This window comes from Salvelinus sp. IW2-2015, linkage group LG8 (genome assembly GCF_002910315.2).
Source record: "Salvelinus sp. IW2-2015 linkage group LG8, ASM291031v2, whole genome shotgun sequence".
Classification (NCBI taxonomy): domain Eukaryota; kingdom Metazoa; phylum Chordata; class Actinopteri; order Salmoniformes; family Salmonidae; genus Salvelinus; species Salvelinus sp. IW2-2015.
In genome coordinates this window covers 31,823,148-31,835,932 of record NC_036848.1, presented here as the reverse complement: position 1 = coordinate 31,835,932, position 12,785 = coordinate 31,823,148, and the positions used below count along the sequence as shown (strand labels likewise).

The 12,785-nt window shown below is 41.4% G+C and overlaps 1 protein-coding gene across 2 annotated transcripts in view; it reads right to left on the bottom strand.

The window, feature by feature from the left end:
- Positions 1 to 12,145, bottom strand: part of LOC111967743 (glutamate receptor ionotropic, delta-1-like) — a 432,695-nt gene extending 420,550 nt beyond the window's left edge. For both annotated transcript variants that reach the window (XM_070444887.1, XM_023993063.1), the window contains exons 1-2: positions 11,798 to 12,145; positions 5,025 to 5,180 (exon numbers count right to left, since the gene is read on the bottom strand). In XM_070444887.1, coding sequence (XP_070300988.1) covers positions 5,025 to 5,180; positions 11,798 to 11,879 — 238 coding nt within the window. In that variant the 5' untranslated portion in view covers positions 11,880 to 12,145. The remainder of the gene's footprint in view (positions 1 to 5,024; positions 5,181 to 11,797) is intronic.
- Positions 12,146 to 12,785: the final 640 nt, after the last annotated feature.

The following is a 12,785-nucleotide window of genomic DNA, read 5'->3' as shown; positions in this document are numbered from 1 at the left end:
GATTGTTTTTACACTAATGCAGTGGTAACGGAGCTGCCGGTCATAATAAAGAACGGTAATTAGCCTAATTTGCTTGACTTTTAAAAAAGCCATTTAAGAATTTGTACAGTGAGAAGAAAAAGTTCAAATCAAATCAAAAAGTYGAATCAAATTGGTCACATACACGTATTTAGCAGATGTTATTGCGGGTGTAGCGAAATGCTTGTCTTTCTAGCTCCAACAGTGCAATAGTATCAAAAAGTGCAGTAGTATCTAAAAAGATCTAGGTATCTTCACAACTGTACACACARCTCTAAAAGTAGAAGAATGGAATTCAGAAATATATAAATATTAGATCGTCATATTTACATATTGTCATATTGTCATATTTACATATTTCTTAATTCCATTATTTTACTTTTAAGAGTTGTGTGTATTGTTGTAAATCGTTTTGAGATACTCCTGCACTGTTAGCAAATATCCAATAATGACCCTTCAGCCTCGGAGTCAATAAAGAAATCCTACCATTATAAAAACAATTCTTTGAGTGAAGATGCTGAGTGTGAGGTTCCAATTCCAATAATTTTTTCTGAAGCATTTATAGCTAATAAAATGACAGAAACTTTCAGACATTAGGTAATTTGACAGAAACTTTCAGACATTAGGTAATTTGACAGAAACTTCCAGACATTAGGTAATTTGACAGAAACTTTCAGACATTGTTCTTGATGTTTAAGAACAATAGTTTTATACAGAATCAAATCAAAGGCTTACTGTAAAATAATTGCTTGTTCCAAGGATGAAAAACGACTCCCTAAATGCACGATCTCCATTATTAATGAACTCCCACTGTCATAAGAAACACTAATGCTTTGTCTTGTATGCGATGCGTTTTCAAACAAGCTAAATCAACTTTACTACAATGAGCAAATGTGTGTGTGTGTGTGTGTGTGTGTGTGTGTGTGTGTGGTGTGTGTGTGTGGTGTGTGTGTGTGTGTGTGTGTGTGTGGTGTGTGTGTGTGTGTGTGTGTGTGTGTGTGTGTTGGTGTGTGTGTGACGTTTATTTGCCTCTATGAAATGCCTTCGTTGGTGTTGTGAGTTATTCTGTATTCGTGAGCAACCGAAGCAAGAGACCTATGGTATTGCATGCTTTCCTTTTTCCTCAAGCAACACAATATAGACATCCATCTTTGAAGATGAAGGCAAATTTGCACATTCAGAATGAAACACTGCCCAACACTTACCATCAACAACACAGGCCTATATGTGCCTCCAGTATCTTCACTTGGTATTGGTTATTCACCCCTACAAGATTCCACCAATCATGTTACTGGACATAAAAACACAAATACTGTATGTGCCTCCAGTATTTTCACTTGCATTGGTTCTTTACCCCTASAAGATTCTACCAAATCATGTCACTCTCAAATGTAAAATGACACAAAGCAACGGTGTTCTGTTCTAAGTCAGCCAGAGATCTCTCTCTCCTCCCTCCCCACAGGAAGAGCATCATATCAGCAGCCGCACGGCCCCCTGGGAGTCTATCGGTTCTATTGGTCACTGAGAGAGGAGCGGGCGCTGAGCGCAGGGCTTACTGGACAGCAGGACACGTCACAAGGTGTGAATCCCTCCCTTACCCATAATCCTCCACACCCCGAGCTGTCAGCGGTGGTCTCAGAGGGCTGACTATCTGGCGTGGAGGAAAAGGTCAGCGACGAGTGGGAAGTCATCGAGCCACTCCCTGGCTGTGCCGTATTGATCTCCTCTGCCCCTCAATGTCATTAATTGAAAGGGCCCAGGGACTCAACTGTGACCAATTACCGAGCAGCCTTCAATGGTATTAGATGGCATTGTTTGTGTACTTGTGTGCAAAGGCCACATATACTTACATGCAGTTAACATAGATTTTGCTGAAAGAGATTTATGCAAATAATGAGCAGCACACCCTTGGCTGCTATTGACCTCCTCCGGAAGGTCGTGGAAGGCAAACTGACTTGGTGAGTTTCCGTTTCAATTCAACATCAACAGCTTCTAAAGTACTGTATGTAACATCTACGGACCCCTGGCAAGTAATGACGACATGGTTTACGAGCAATTGACCAATTGAACTTTGAATTCCACTGCTTCTACCCCGCTTACCCCTTCAAATTAGTACATTGCAAATAAAAAATGACTGGTCATTGGTCAGAAGAATCSGATCAGATTGTGATGGTGTTTTTGCTGTGGGCCGAAAACACCATCCCACCTGAACAGGCTGACGTTTTGTTTTTTAAGCTCTTACACTAAAAGGGCATCATCATAATTTTCACAATTTCAGAGTGTTATTTCTCAGTGTGGAAATATCATTAAAAAAAGACAAATTAAGTTTTTGACTGCACTGCCCCTTTAAGCAGCAGTTGTGCTTTTTCAATCCAGAAAAAAAGGTACAGGCCGATTCCGGCGTATGGATGYTACATTTGTACGCAAAATCAAAACTTTAATGTCTCACAGAACGGACAAAATAAATAAATGAAACGTTTGATGTGTGTGTCTTGGGGGGAGTGTATACCAAAAAGAGCGGACTTCTAAATAGTGGCATGTTGGACAAATAAAGCAAATAAGAGGTTGTATGGATGTTACACAAAATGGACCAACTTTTCGGGGTGACTGAACTCATTAGCAAAGTCTGTGAGTTTGTAAGTGGTCAAAGGTCAAAGATGGACAGACCATTTCGAAGAAACGGCTTGGCTGAACACAAAAAAAAACATCATTTTGAAAAGACTGTCATTAACATTATTACTTTAGAGAGGAAAAACAACTGTTATATATTTTACACCCTTCGTTATGTTACAGTCTGAAACAGAGGCTAATGTCTTGATCAACATCTACCATCATCACCAATACAACTCACTATGAAACAAGCAAATTAGGCTACCTGTTTTGAAGGCAACATGTCTTTAAAGGCTGCCTCACACTGGATAGCAATGATGTGTGGAAAATGGAGTCGAGTCCTGCTCGACTCAATACTTCCACCTAGCTTTCTATCCACAGAAGATACTGCTGCTCAACTATTTTGGGGAGCCTTAAGCCTTGTTCACTCTAATCAAATTTTTGGGCATATTCGATTTTAATAATTTTTCCCCCCTGCAGTCTGAACAGCCAAAAACCACGTCGAATCTGATATTTTAAGCTACTTTCAAACCACCGTTGTAAGTGGTTAGAAATCAGATACAAATCTGATTCCTGGCCATGCGTCTTGTGTCTGAATAGTCAACTATGATTTATTTGCTTTCAAGTGGGTTTTAGACTGTTATTTGGCATATCTTGCTGCTTGCTAGCTACTCTGTTGACAGTTTGACAAGAACATGTGGTGCTAACTAGCTTGTTAATCGTTTACAAACAAATTAATGGCCAGTGGTGTAGTGCTATCTTTTTAGGTGAGGGAGCGCCAAAAAAATATGTAAGTTACATCATAATTTCCTCAATCAAAGTTTGTACCTACAGGTGTAGCCAATTGAATAGCCTATCATTATGGATTATGCATAAAATAAATCCGGCAATTGCAACGTCTGCCTATTCAGCAGGGTTTTTTTTWAATTACTGTTTCGTGACTGTGCTAAGCTTAGTTACAACATGATTCCATATGTGTTATTTCATAGTTTTGATGTCTTCAATATTATTCTACAATGTAGACCATCCTAAAATCTACAAAACATTAGGAACACCTTCCTCAATTCATCGGGGCATGGACTCTATAAGGTGTCAAAAGCGTTCAACAGGCCCATGTTGACTCCAATGCTTCCCACAGTTGTTTCAAGTTGGCTGGATGTCCTTTGGGTAGTGGACCATTCATAATACACATGGGAAACTGTTGAGCATAAAAGCCAACATAAGCAACATAACATGCAAAACATCCATGACATAGACTGACCATGTGAATCCAGTTGAACACTATGATCCATTATTGATTCACTTGTTAAATCCACTTCAATCAGTGTAGATGAAGGGGAGGAGACAAGTTAAATAAGGATGTTTAAGCCTTGAGACACGGATTGTGTATGTGTGCCATTCAGAGGGCGAACGGGCAAGACAAAATATTTAAGTGACTTTGAAAGGGGTATGGTAGTATGTGCCAGTTGCACTGGTTTGAATGTGTCAAGAACTGCAACGCTGCTGGGTTTTTCACACTCAACAATTTCCCGTGTGTATATAGAACGGTCCACCACCCGAAGGACATCCAGCCAACTTGACAGAACTGTGGGAAGCATTGGAGTCAACATGGGCCAGCATCCCTGTGGAACGCTTTCGACACCTCGTAGAGTCCCATGCCCCAAAGAATTGAGGCTGTTCTGAGGGCAAAGGGGGTGCAACTCAATATTAGGAAGGTGTTCCTAATGTTTTGTACACGCAGTGTACATATTTATTTGGTTTGTCATTCTATAAATGTTTATGGAATTGTTGTGGTAATTAAAATATGACTTATTTAGAATTTATCGGAATTAAATCGTTTTGCCAACACCGTGTAGCACTACACCCCTGGCTGTGTCGAGCCAAAAATGACTTGTTTTGAAAGTTGGGTCATCTTATCCTTTGAGGTTTTAGAAGTGTTTGTACACCATGATTATGAACATTCAAAGCAGCTTGGAAACTCCCATGTCAGGCATTGTTGTCACCTGAGCTTGCTACATAACTTCTGAGCGCCAGGCAGCACAAGAACCACCACCAATCAGCCTACACCACTGCACACACACACGTTGTTACTATGACAACTAGCATAGCCACGTCAGCAAATGACTGCTTTCTGAACAYACACAAATCCGACTTGGTCACTTGTAACTTGCTGTTTGGACAGTCAGTATTCCAAAACGGGCCTGCAGTGTAATCAAGGCTTAAGAGCTTCAAGGAGGAACAGGTGTTTCACTTTAAATTATCCTCTTCTCCTCTTAAAAAACAACTAGCCTACAAACTGCACTTRAGGTATAGTTATGCAACTAAGTAGCCTACTAACCAAATATGGCGAAAGGGGAAAAAAATGCATTTAAAAATTATTCAATGGCATCACTTACCTTCCTGGACCGCCTGGAAAGGGTTGTTCGCCTCGACAAGTTTTATGGAGTGTGTGATTTTCTCGCTCTGCAAAATGTCGTCGTTGAGACTGAGGTCTGAGATCGCCAGCTGGAAAACCTCGTCATCCCTCACTGCGTTCTCCTCGAATATGGCACCTGTTGAAAAGATGCAATTGTCAACATTGCAATATGTGTGGAGATGCATTGCAAAAACTAGGACTGTATTGATTATGCCAAATCTGTTGCAAAACGTTTCGTACATTTTTATTTTTTTAAACAGAACAAAACGGTGGGGGACCTTCTTCTTTAAATTTGTATTGGCGGATCGCAACCAACTGAAAGGTGAATACACCATCACCTACTCTACTGGATTGTGAGGCAGGTCACGGCTTCCCTATTCATCAATTTCTCTTATCCAGCCCTGTGTTTCCGCCTACTGTTCTGGAGTGTGAATTCATTATACTTTGTGACACAAAAAGGGAAGGAAAAAAGAACGGGGAAATAGGAAGAAAAATTACCCTTCCAACTAACCCTACACCCATTAAAAACCTCACCATTATTCCACCTCTTGACCCTATCTGATCATACACCAGGCTGGCAGCGTGGGAGGACGGGACACTATCGTTCAACACAACTTGTAACTCTTCTGCAGTAAAATCTCGTACACCCAAGTACTTCTCTGCAGCTGCCACCACAACATCTATTTCTGTGATTTACGTTCAATTTATGCGGTACAGTTGATAACCATGAATATGAACGCTAAGAAACCAACCTTACTGAAGCACCTATCACTTTGTATTGGCCTCGGCTTACACACAAGGAATCTCTTAACATCCCTCGCCATGGACTCATCTTCCTCTACTATTCACTTCACTGCCTCAGCATACAAAACCTTCAGTACCACTCAGAGCCTGGCAACCTCAACCTGCCTTTCTCTCACCGGAACACTTCTGATCTCCAGCACAATGGGTACCCTTAAAGTTAACACACAACTTTTCCCACCGATACTACACATTCATTTGACTCATGCCATCCTGCACACTTCTCACATCTAAGAATCTCCCTCCTACACACTGCTGCAACATGAACATAAACTTGGCACCTAAAACACCGTAATGGGTTCGGGACAAAAGCTCTCACTGGATAACTGACACATCCTAACTTGACTTTGTAGGGTAAAGACTGCATTAAACTCAGCAGGACAGACAGTGTCTTCGCTGTTTCACCATGCTCTCCACCAGGTCTGCGTCGCACCAAACAGCGAGCGTCACAGACACCGGGAATCTTCCATTTCAGTTGATCCTCCTCACCACTTATGGATATCCCCCCCCCCCTTTTTTTTTCTCGACCTAAATGACATACCCAAATCCAACTGCCTGTAGCTCAGGCCCTGAAGCAAAGATATGCATATTCTTAGAACCATTTGAAAGGAAACACTTTGAAGTTTGTGGAAATGTGAATTGAATGTAGGAGAATATAACACAATAGATCTGGTAGAAGTAAATACAAAGAAAAAACAACCAGTCTTTTTCTACCACCATCTTTGAAATGCAACAGAAAGGTCATAGTTCTAGCCATCACTCTGGTTGTAATTCCGATCCACAAGATGGCAGCAGTGTATGTGCAAAGTTTCATATGGATAACTTGAAGTATGAATGAAGTTCACAGGTACATTTGGGCAAATCGTGAGGAGACATTCGCATTCATATTCCATTTTTCTGCCAGAATATGGTCAAATCTGTATACTTGCCTTTGATTTAGCTTTCCCAATATTAGTCGCCATATTATAAGTTCAACAATTTGTTAACAACCAGTTTTCATAACTTCATAACTCTGAATATCCTTATAATTTTCAACCAAAATGAAAAGGCATGCTGTCGTACAAGGTTAGTAGCTACATTGTACGACATATACATGGTTTCCAGCTCATTAGCTATCTAGCTAGCTTTGTTTGACCCCGATTGGTGCTTATTTGACAAACATACAGTCGTTCAAATGATGGCCGCAAGCGTCATCGGCGTGCCATCAAGGCGTCGCTCTCTGACCAAATATGGTGTCCTATAGGATATACTACACCCCTAATGAAATAGTGAAGTCTTGTTACCTTCTAGGATCTCTGAGGAATAGATATGAACGTGATTTGACTCGTTGAAACAACATTTACATTTTCACAGATTCCTTTCTTTGCAAATTGAACAAGTGGAAATACAAAATCGGTCGTGCATGCTATATGGACCTTTTTAGGATATGAAAAAGGATTTTATCGAACAAAACGACACTTCATGTTATCTCTGGGACCCTTTGGATGATAAATCAGAGCAAGATTTCAGAATGTAAGTACACATTTCACCTTCAGAGGTGAATTTATCAAACCTACCGCAAAGAAAAAAGTGTTTTGTTGTTAGGAGGTCTCCTCAAACAATAGCATGGCATTTTTTTTGCAGTATTAGCTACTGTAAATTGGACAGTGCAGTTATATTAACAATAATTTAAGCTTTCAGTCGATATAAGACACTTATATGTACCGACATTTGTTGTTTCTCTAAAATCGGTGATCTTGACATAACGCGCTGCATGATTTACAACTGTCCTGTTGACGGGACGCCGATCCTAATTAACGCCTCCCCAGTTATCACTCCTTTCAACTGTGTCCAGCTCCGGAGAGCACAGCAAGTGACAGTTCTTGTCCCTAGAAGTGTGGTGGACGGAAGAAATGCAAAAAAAATCATTACGATTCCACTTCGAGCTACTTTCACCGACTCAACAGTCCCCAACCTCTTCTCCATCCAACCTGACACCACATATGGATCAGTCAGAAGGCACAGATCTATCCTCACTCCAGAATCATCTTTGTCATCATTGGGACAAGGCTCATACTCGGCAGTCTTCACCGCACCTGCCGCTACAGGTAATTCATCCTCACTCTTGTCATGTTACATTTCTGAGCTACCAGAGTATGTTTTTTAAATTTTTGTACATGATGCCAATCTTCCTCGCCACACCACTTCCCTCTACACTCAGCTCCATTACTTCTTCCTCGTTTTCCAAAAATGTCCACATCTCTACGCTCTTTCTGCTCCTTCATCCGCTGTAGTAGCAAACTGTTCTTGGTTCTTGTATCTTGAATTTGCCACCATGTCGCGTCAACTAAAAAAGCTCTACCAGCCGCCAGTACTCCCCTTCCCAGGGAGGGACTTACCTGAAAGTGTCCAATAGAAACTCCCGTTTTCGTTGCAAAACAGGACAGGATGTTTTACAACTGTTTGGACAAATGATTACACCCGAGACCAACACAGGCAGTTGCATTTCAGTTTCAGAGAAATCTCATTCACCTGACACTTCCACGTATGTGCAATTACCCTGGGTAAGAGGTTAGTTTCAGAGGAACTATTACAAAAATAGGCCCTAATGTTTAGGATACAATTTGTCAATAAATGGATGACATGACATTATTTTCTCTGAAGATGTAGGTTTTCACTGATCCTTATTAGCATTATAAGGAAAGGTTAGCTGATTTACAGTGAGTGGGTGGATGCCAGATCAAGACTTTTCACTTTCCCTGCCTGTCAATCTGGCACATGGTGGGTTGGTTACACGCAATATATATATTTTTMCCCCTGCACATTCATTTCAGCACCATGGAGAGCAAGAAGGTTGAAGGGCCTATATAGACTCTCTCAGCTCCAGCTACTGGGCCCAGTTTATCAAAAGTTATCTGATCGGATTTCGGCAATCGGATAGGATAAAATGCATAAAATAGAACGAATAGAACATGGCATCAGTGACTTTAATGGGGACGCCCATTCTATTCATTCTATTCTACACATTTAATCCTATTCGACTGCCAAAATCCGATCAGATAACTTTTGAAAAACTGGGCCCTGATTGAAGATGTGCTTTAAGCACATATCTAGGACCAGATTATCCAAACCCTATCCATTATTTACCATTGGGAGATGGGGGGGGGGGGGGGGGGGGTCTTGTTCATGTATCTGTGGTTAGGGGCAACTTCTACCCACTCCTCAGCTTCAGTTACACTGTAAAAAAAAATCCTATTGTTTTGATGGTAACTTACTGGCGGTGTAAGTTACTGTAAAAAAGGTACAATATGTTACGGTAACATACTGTAGGCCTCCCTTTTCTAACAGTAGCTTACAGGTAACTGGCTGCCAATAGCCAGTTACCTTACCTTTACAGTTTACTGTAGATATGGGCCGGGCTTCACAAGAGCTCTGGATAAGAGCGTCTGCTAAATGACTAAAATGTAAATTTGAAATATGCTCGCTTACTTTATGGTAGAACTGCCTAGACTTTAAAATCCATGAACGTTTCCTGGAGTTGTTTGTTGATAGGCTACATTATCAATCATCTGAAGTAAATTATTGTAAACAGCGTTCAGATTGGATAAAGTAGCCTAGATGTGTCGGATGTGTCGTATTTTGCAGGTGGTCAAGCAAAAAGCCTTCCTTGATGTATAACTGGTGTGTTCATCTTATTTAGCATGGGATCAGAATAGCGCATCTGCCCTCTCTATTTGTCGGTGAGAATAGATTAGATTTCTGTGTTTCATTGCCTTTCGTTGCAGGGCTGGATAACCAGCGCCTCTATATCGCCCCATCACCCCGTAAATAATTCCACGTCAGGTGTCCAACTCATTGGACATACCTATTTCTCCTTTGCATAAGGAACAGCTTCAGCTTTTGGCCAGAAGGATAACTTGAAGAGGAGAGGAAAGGAGAGGAGGGTGAAAATATATAGCAATAAGGTAGAGGTAAACGTAATATTCTCTAGGCTATTGGTCCCACTTTACGCACAATCACACAAATAGTCATTTTGTGTTTCAACTCCTGATATCAAAAACTCGTTTGATATCAGGAGTTGGACCATACCCATTAGGCCTAACATTTAGATATTGAACATCTAATATATTCACACCTAGGAGGAACTAAGCAAAACAAATGCCACAGAGACGGCAAACCAGCGATTTGACGAGACAGATCCTCGCGAAAGGGTTTAGACCGGAATGGAACTCTGCCACATGCAAAAGTGTGCCGTCTTTTGGTTTCCAAGTCAGACCATCGTTGATTTGAGGTCTCTCCAGAGTGTTTGTGCATGCAGCAGCAGACTGGCTATGAGCAACGAATATTTGAACCGCATGCGTCAAGCAAGCCTTAAAATGAGAATCCATTGTATTCGAACGTAATGGTGCACCACTCTTCCACCTCACTCATTAAGACAATTTCATATGAAGTTAATCAGAAAGACAATTGATTGTTTAAAACATGTTTAGTATATAGCCTACGCAGCACACTCAAAGGTAAAGCTTGATAATGGCTTTGCACTCTAAGCCTTTTCTATCAAGATCCCGACACAATCCCATTGGATTCCGAGAGAACAACATTTTCCAAAACACATCAAAACCTTAACGGCCATGGAATTAACGTTTTAAAAACATTAGAATAACCAAATCCAGATAAAAGCCCGCGTTTCGACATTGATGGTGATGGGGGTGACAAAAGTGCAACGTAACCAACAAGTACTAATGGCTACATCAGAATGATTCCTACTTGCGTTACACCTGGTTTGTTAGTTATGTTTTACATCATGGTAAGGCCGACAAAGTGCAAATGCCATCGATGATAATGCATCCAATAGCCTTTACATGTTTTAATTATAAACCCCCGCAACAGCCTAAATGCCTTAAACTACTGTCTCAAATGTAAGATATTTCAGCTGTTATCGTGCTGGATGGCTTTGTTTCAACATATTAACTGTTGATCACTGCAGCACTATTGGATACTTAACATGCAAAGGTTTCGATGTAAAATTAAACAAAAATGTATTGTTTTTCTGCTACGGTCTGTGTGTGTGTGTGTGTATGTTTGTACGTGCATGCTTGCTTGCATACATGCGTGTTTGCATTAGTTGTCTTTGATCAAACAAATGGCATTAAACACATGCCAGTGACATTATTTAGAAATACAATATTCTAGTTATTCGTATTGACCCCCTCCATCTCCCCCGCCGCGAACATAAGTTGTTTTAGCAAAATGTAAATGAATGTCAGATAAAATACATTTGACAAATCTGACATATTACACACCCAAATTCACCAAACAGAGTACACTGGCATCTATTCTAATGTTGGATTTGGACATAAGGGTTTAGTATTTGTCCCTTTGTCATTTATTTCCTTCACGGGCGTTTAACATTTCGCTCACGTTCAATTCAAAGTTCATGCTTATAGATGGGGAGGGGGAGGAGGGGATGGGCAATCCTCTAAAAACACACGTTGGTTTAGTTCGTCTGATCTAAGCAAATTAGTTGTATCTTGCTTTGGTTTTGTGGTGTGATTTACAATATATTTACAATATTGTCTATTCTCATGATTTCGGAAAAGACACATTGGTGGTGCACTTTTCCGGAGACTTTCAGCCAAGCATTTGCAAAGCCATTCATAAGATATTGTATAATAGGCAACGCAAATTGCAATTTAATCTGACCATGGCCTCATGGTTTAGAATTCAAATGATGCTGTACAATTGCCACAGCTCCAGGGATGGGGCAACGCTATTCACCAGAACTACATATCATTATTGTTTATAAGGTATTTCGTTGTAACTCGCTCTTCATACTAACACATTCGTCCTTATGCCTTCCTAAATGTATCTTACATTTAAACAACAAAAGAGCACTGTTTTATTCTAAGCACCGAGGGGGTTTATATCACACCTCCGCGTTTGCACCCCGTGTCCCCTGCACAAGCTCCTTACCGATGTGAATGATGGAGTCCGCRCTCGCCACTGAATTGCATTGCAACATCCATAAGGAAAGGCATATGATCAGCAATTCCATCTCCGGTTTTGGCGAAAGCAGCTCATCCACCGTCCCTCGTATGTCGGACAAATCCAAATAAGCAACAGTGCATGAACCAGTTGTTCAGACTGTGAATAAAAGCCGAAAACAAAACTATAAGGAAGGAGCAAAAATGTCAAGGGGTTTCCTGGGGATAGAATAAGTAAGTGCAAGGGAGGTGGAGGTTGGGCAGAAAAGGCAGGGAAATACTCGGCTTTTCGGTAAGGAAGGCTGAGAATCCAGCGCGCTCTGCGGCTCTCGCTCTATCCAGCGCTCGCGGAGTCTGAGACACATCAAACTGCAAACTGCGGAGGAGGGACACCCCCCACGCGCTCCCTCTCTCTCGATTTTCTCGACCCACGTGACTGCAGAGACTCTATCTACAACGCTAAGCTGCCCGGAGAAGACAGGGAGAGATGGAATCCGAGCAAGCCGGAGACGGCGACGGCGATCGAGACCGAGACATGCCCCTGAGGCTCGGTCTATCAGCGAACGCACATTACCATGGACGGGAACCTGGAAAACCAAAGAAAAGCCGACATTAAAAACACATGGATGGCGCGCAAAGCAGACTTGCTTTGCAGTGTAAGTAATCGCACCGGGCGCATAACTTCCGATGTATAGTTAACTCTCATAACATAACTATCCATTGCTATTATCGAATGACATAACTAGATTGGTGCATGATAACCTGTAGCAGTGGTGATGCCACAGGTAGGATAAAGCGTGCGGAAGGGTCTGTGGATGTGTGCGTAAAACCTGTCCACACCTACAGGTTTATGGGGACCATTTTAAAGCGTTGAAACGCCCCCGTTATATGTGGAAATGGACTAAATGTCATGAATCGGAAAGAACTGACGTGAAGAGGACTGTTTCTACTAAGCTGTCTGCTTGGAGAGAAGGCGC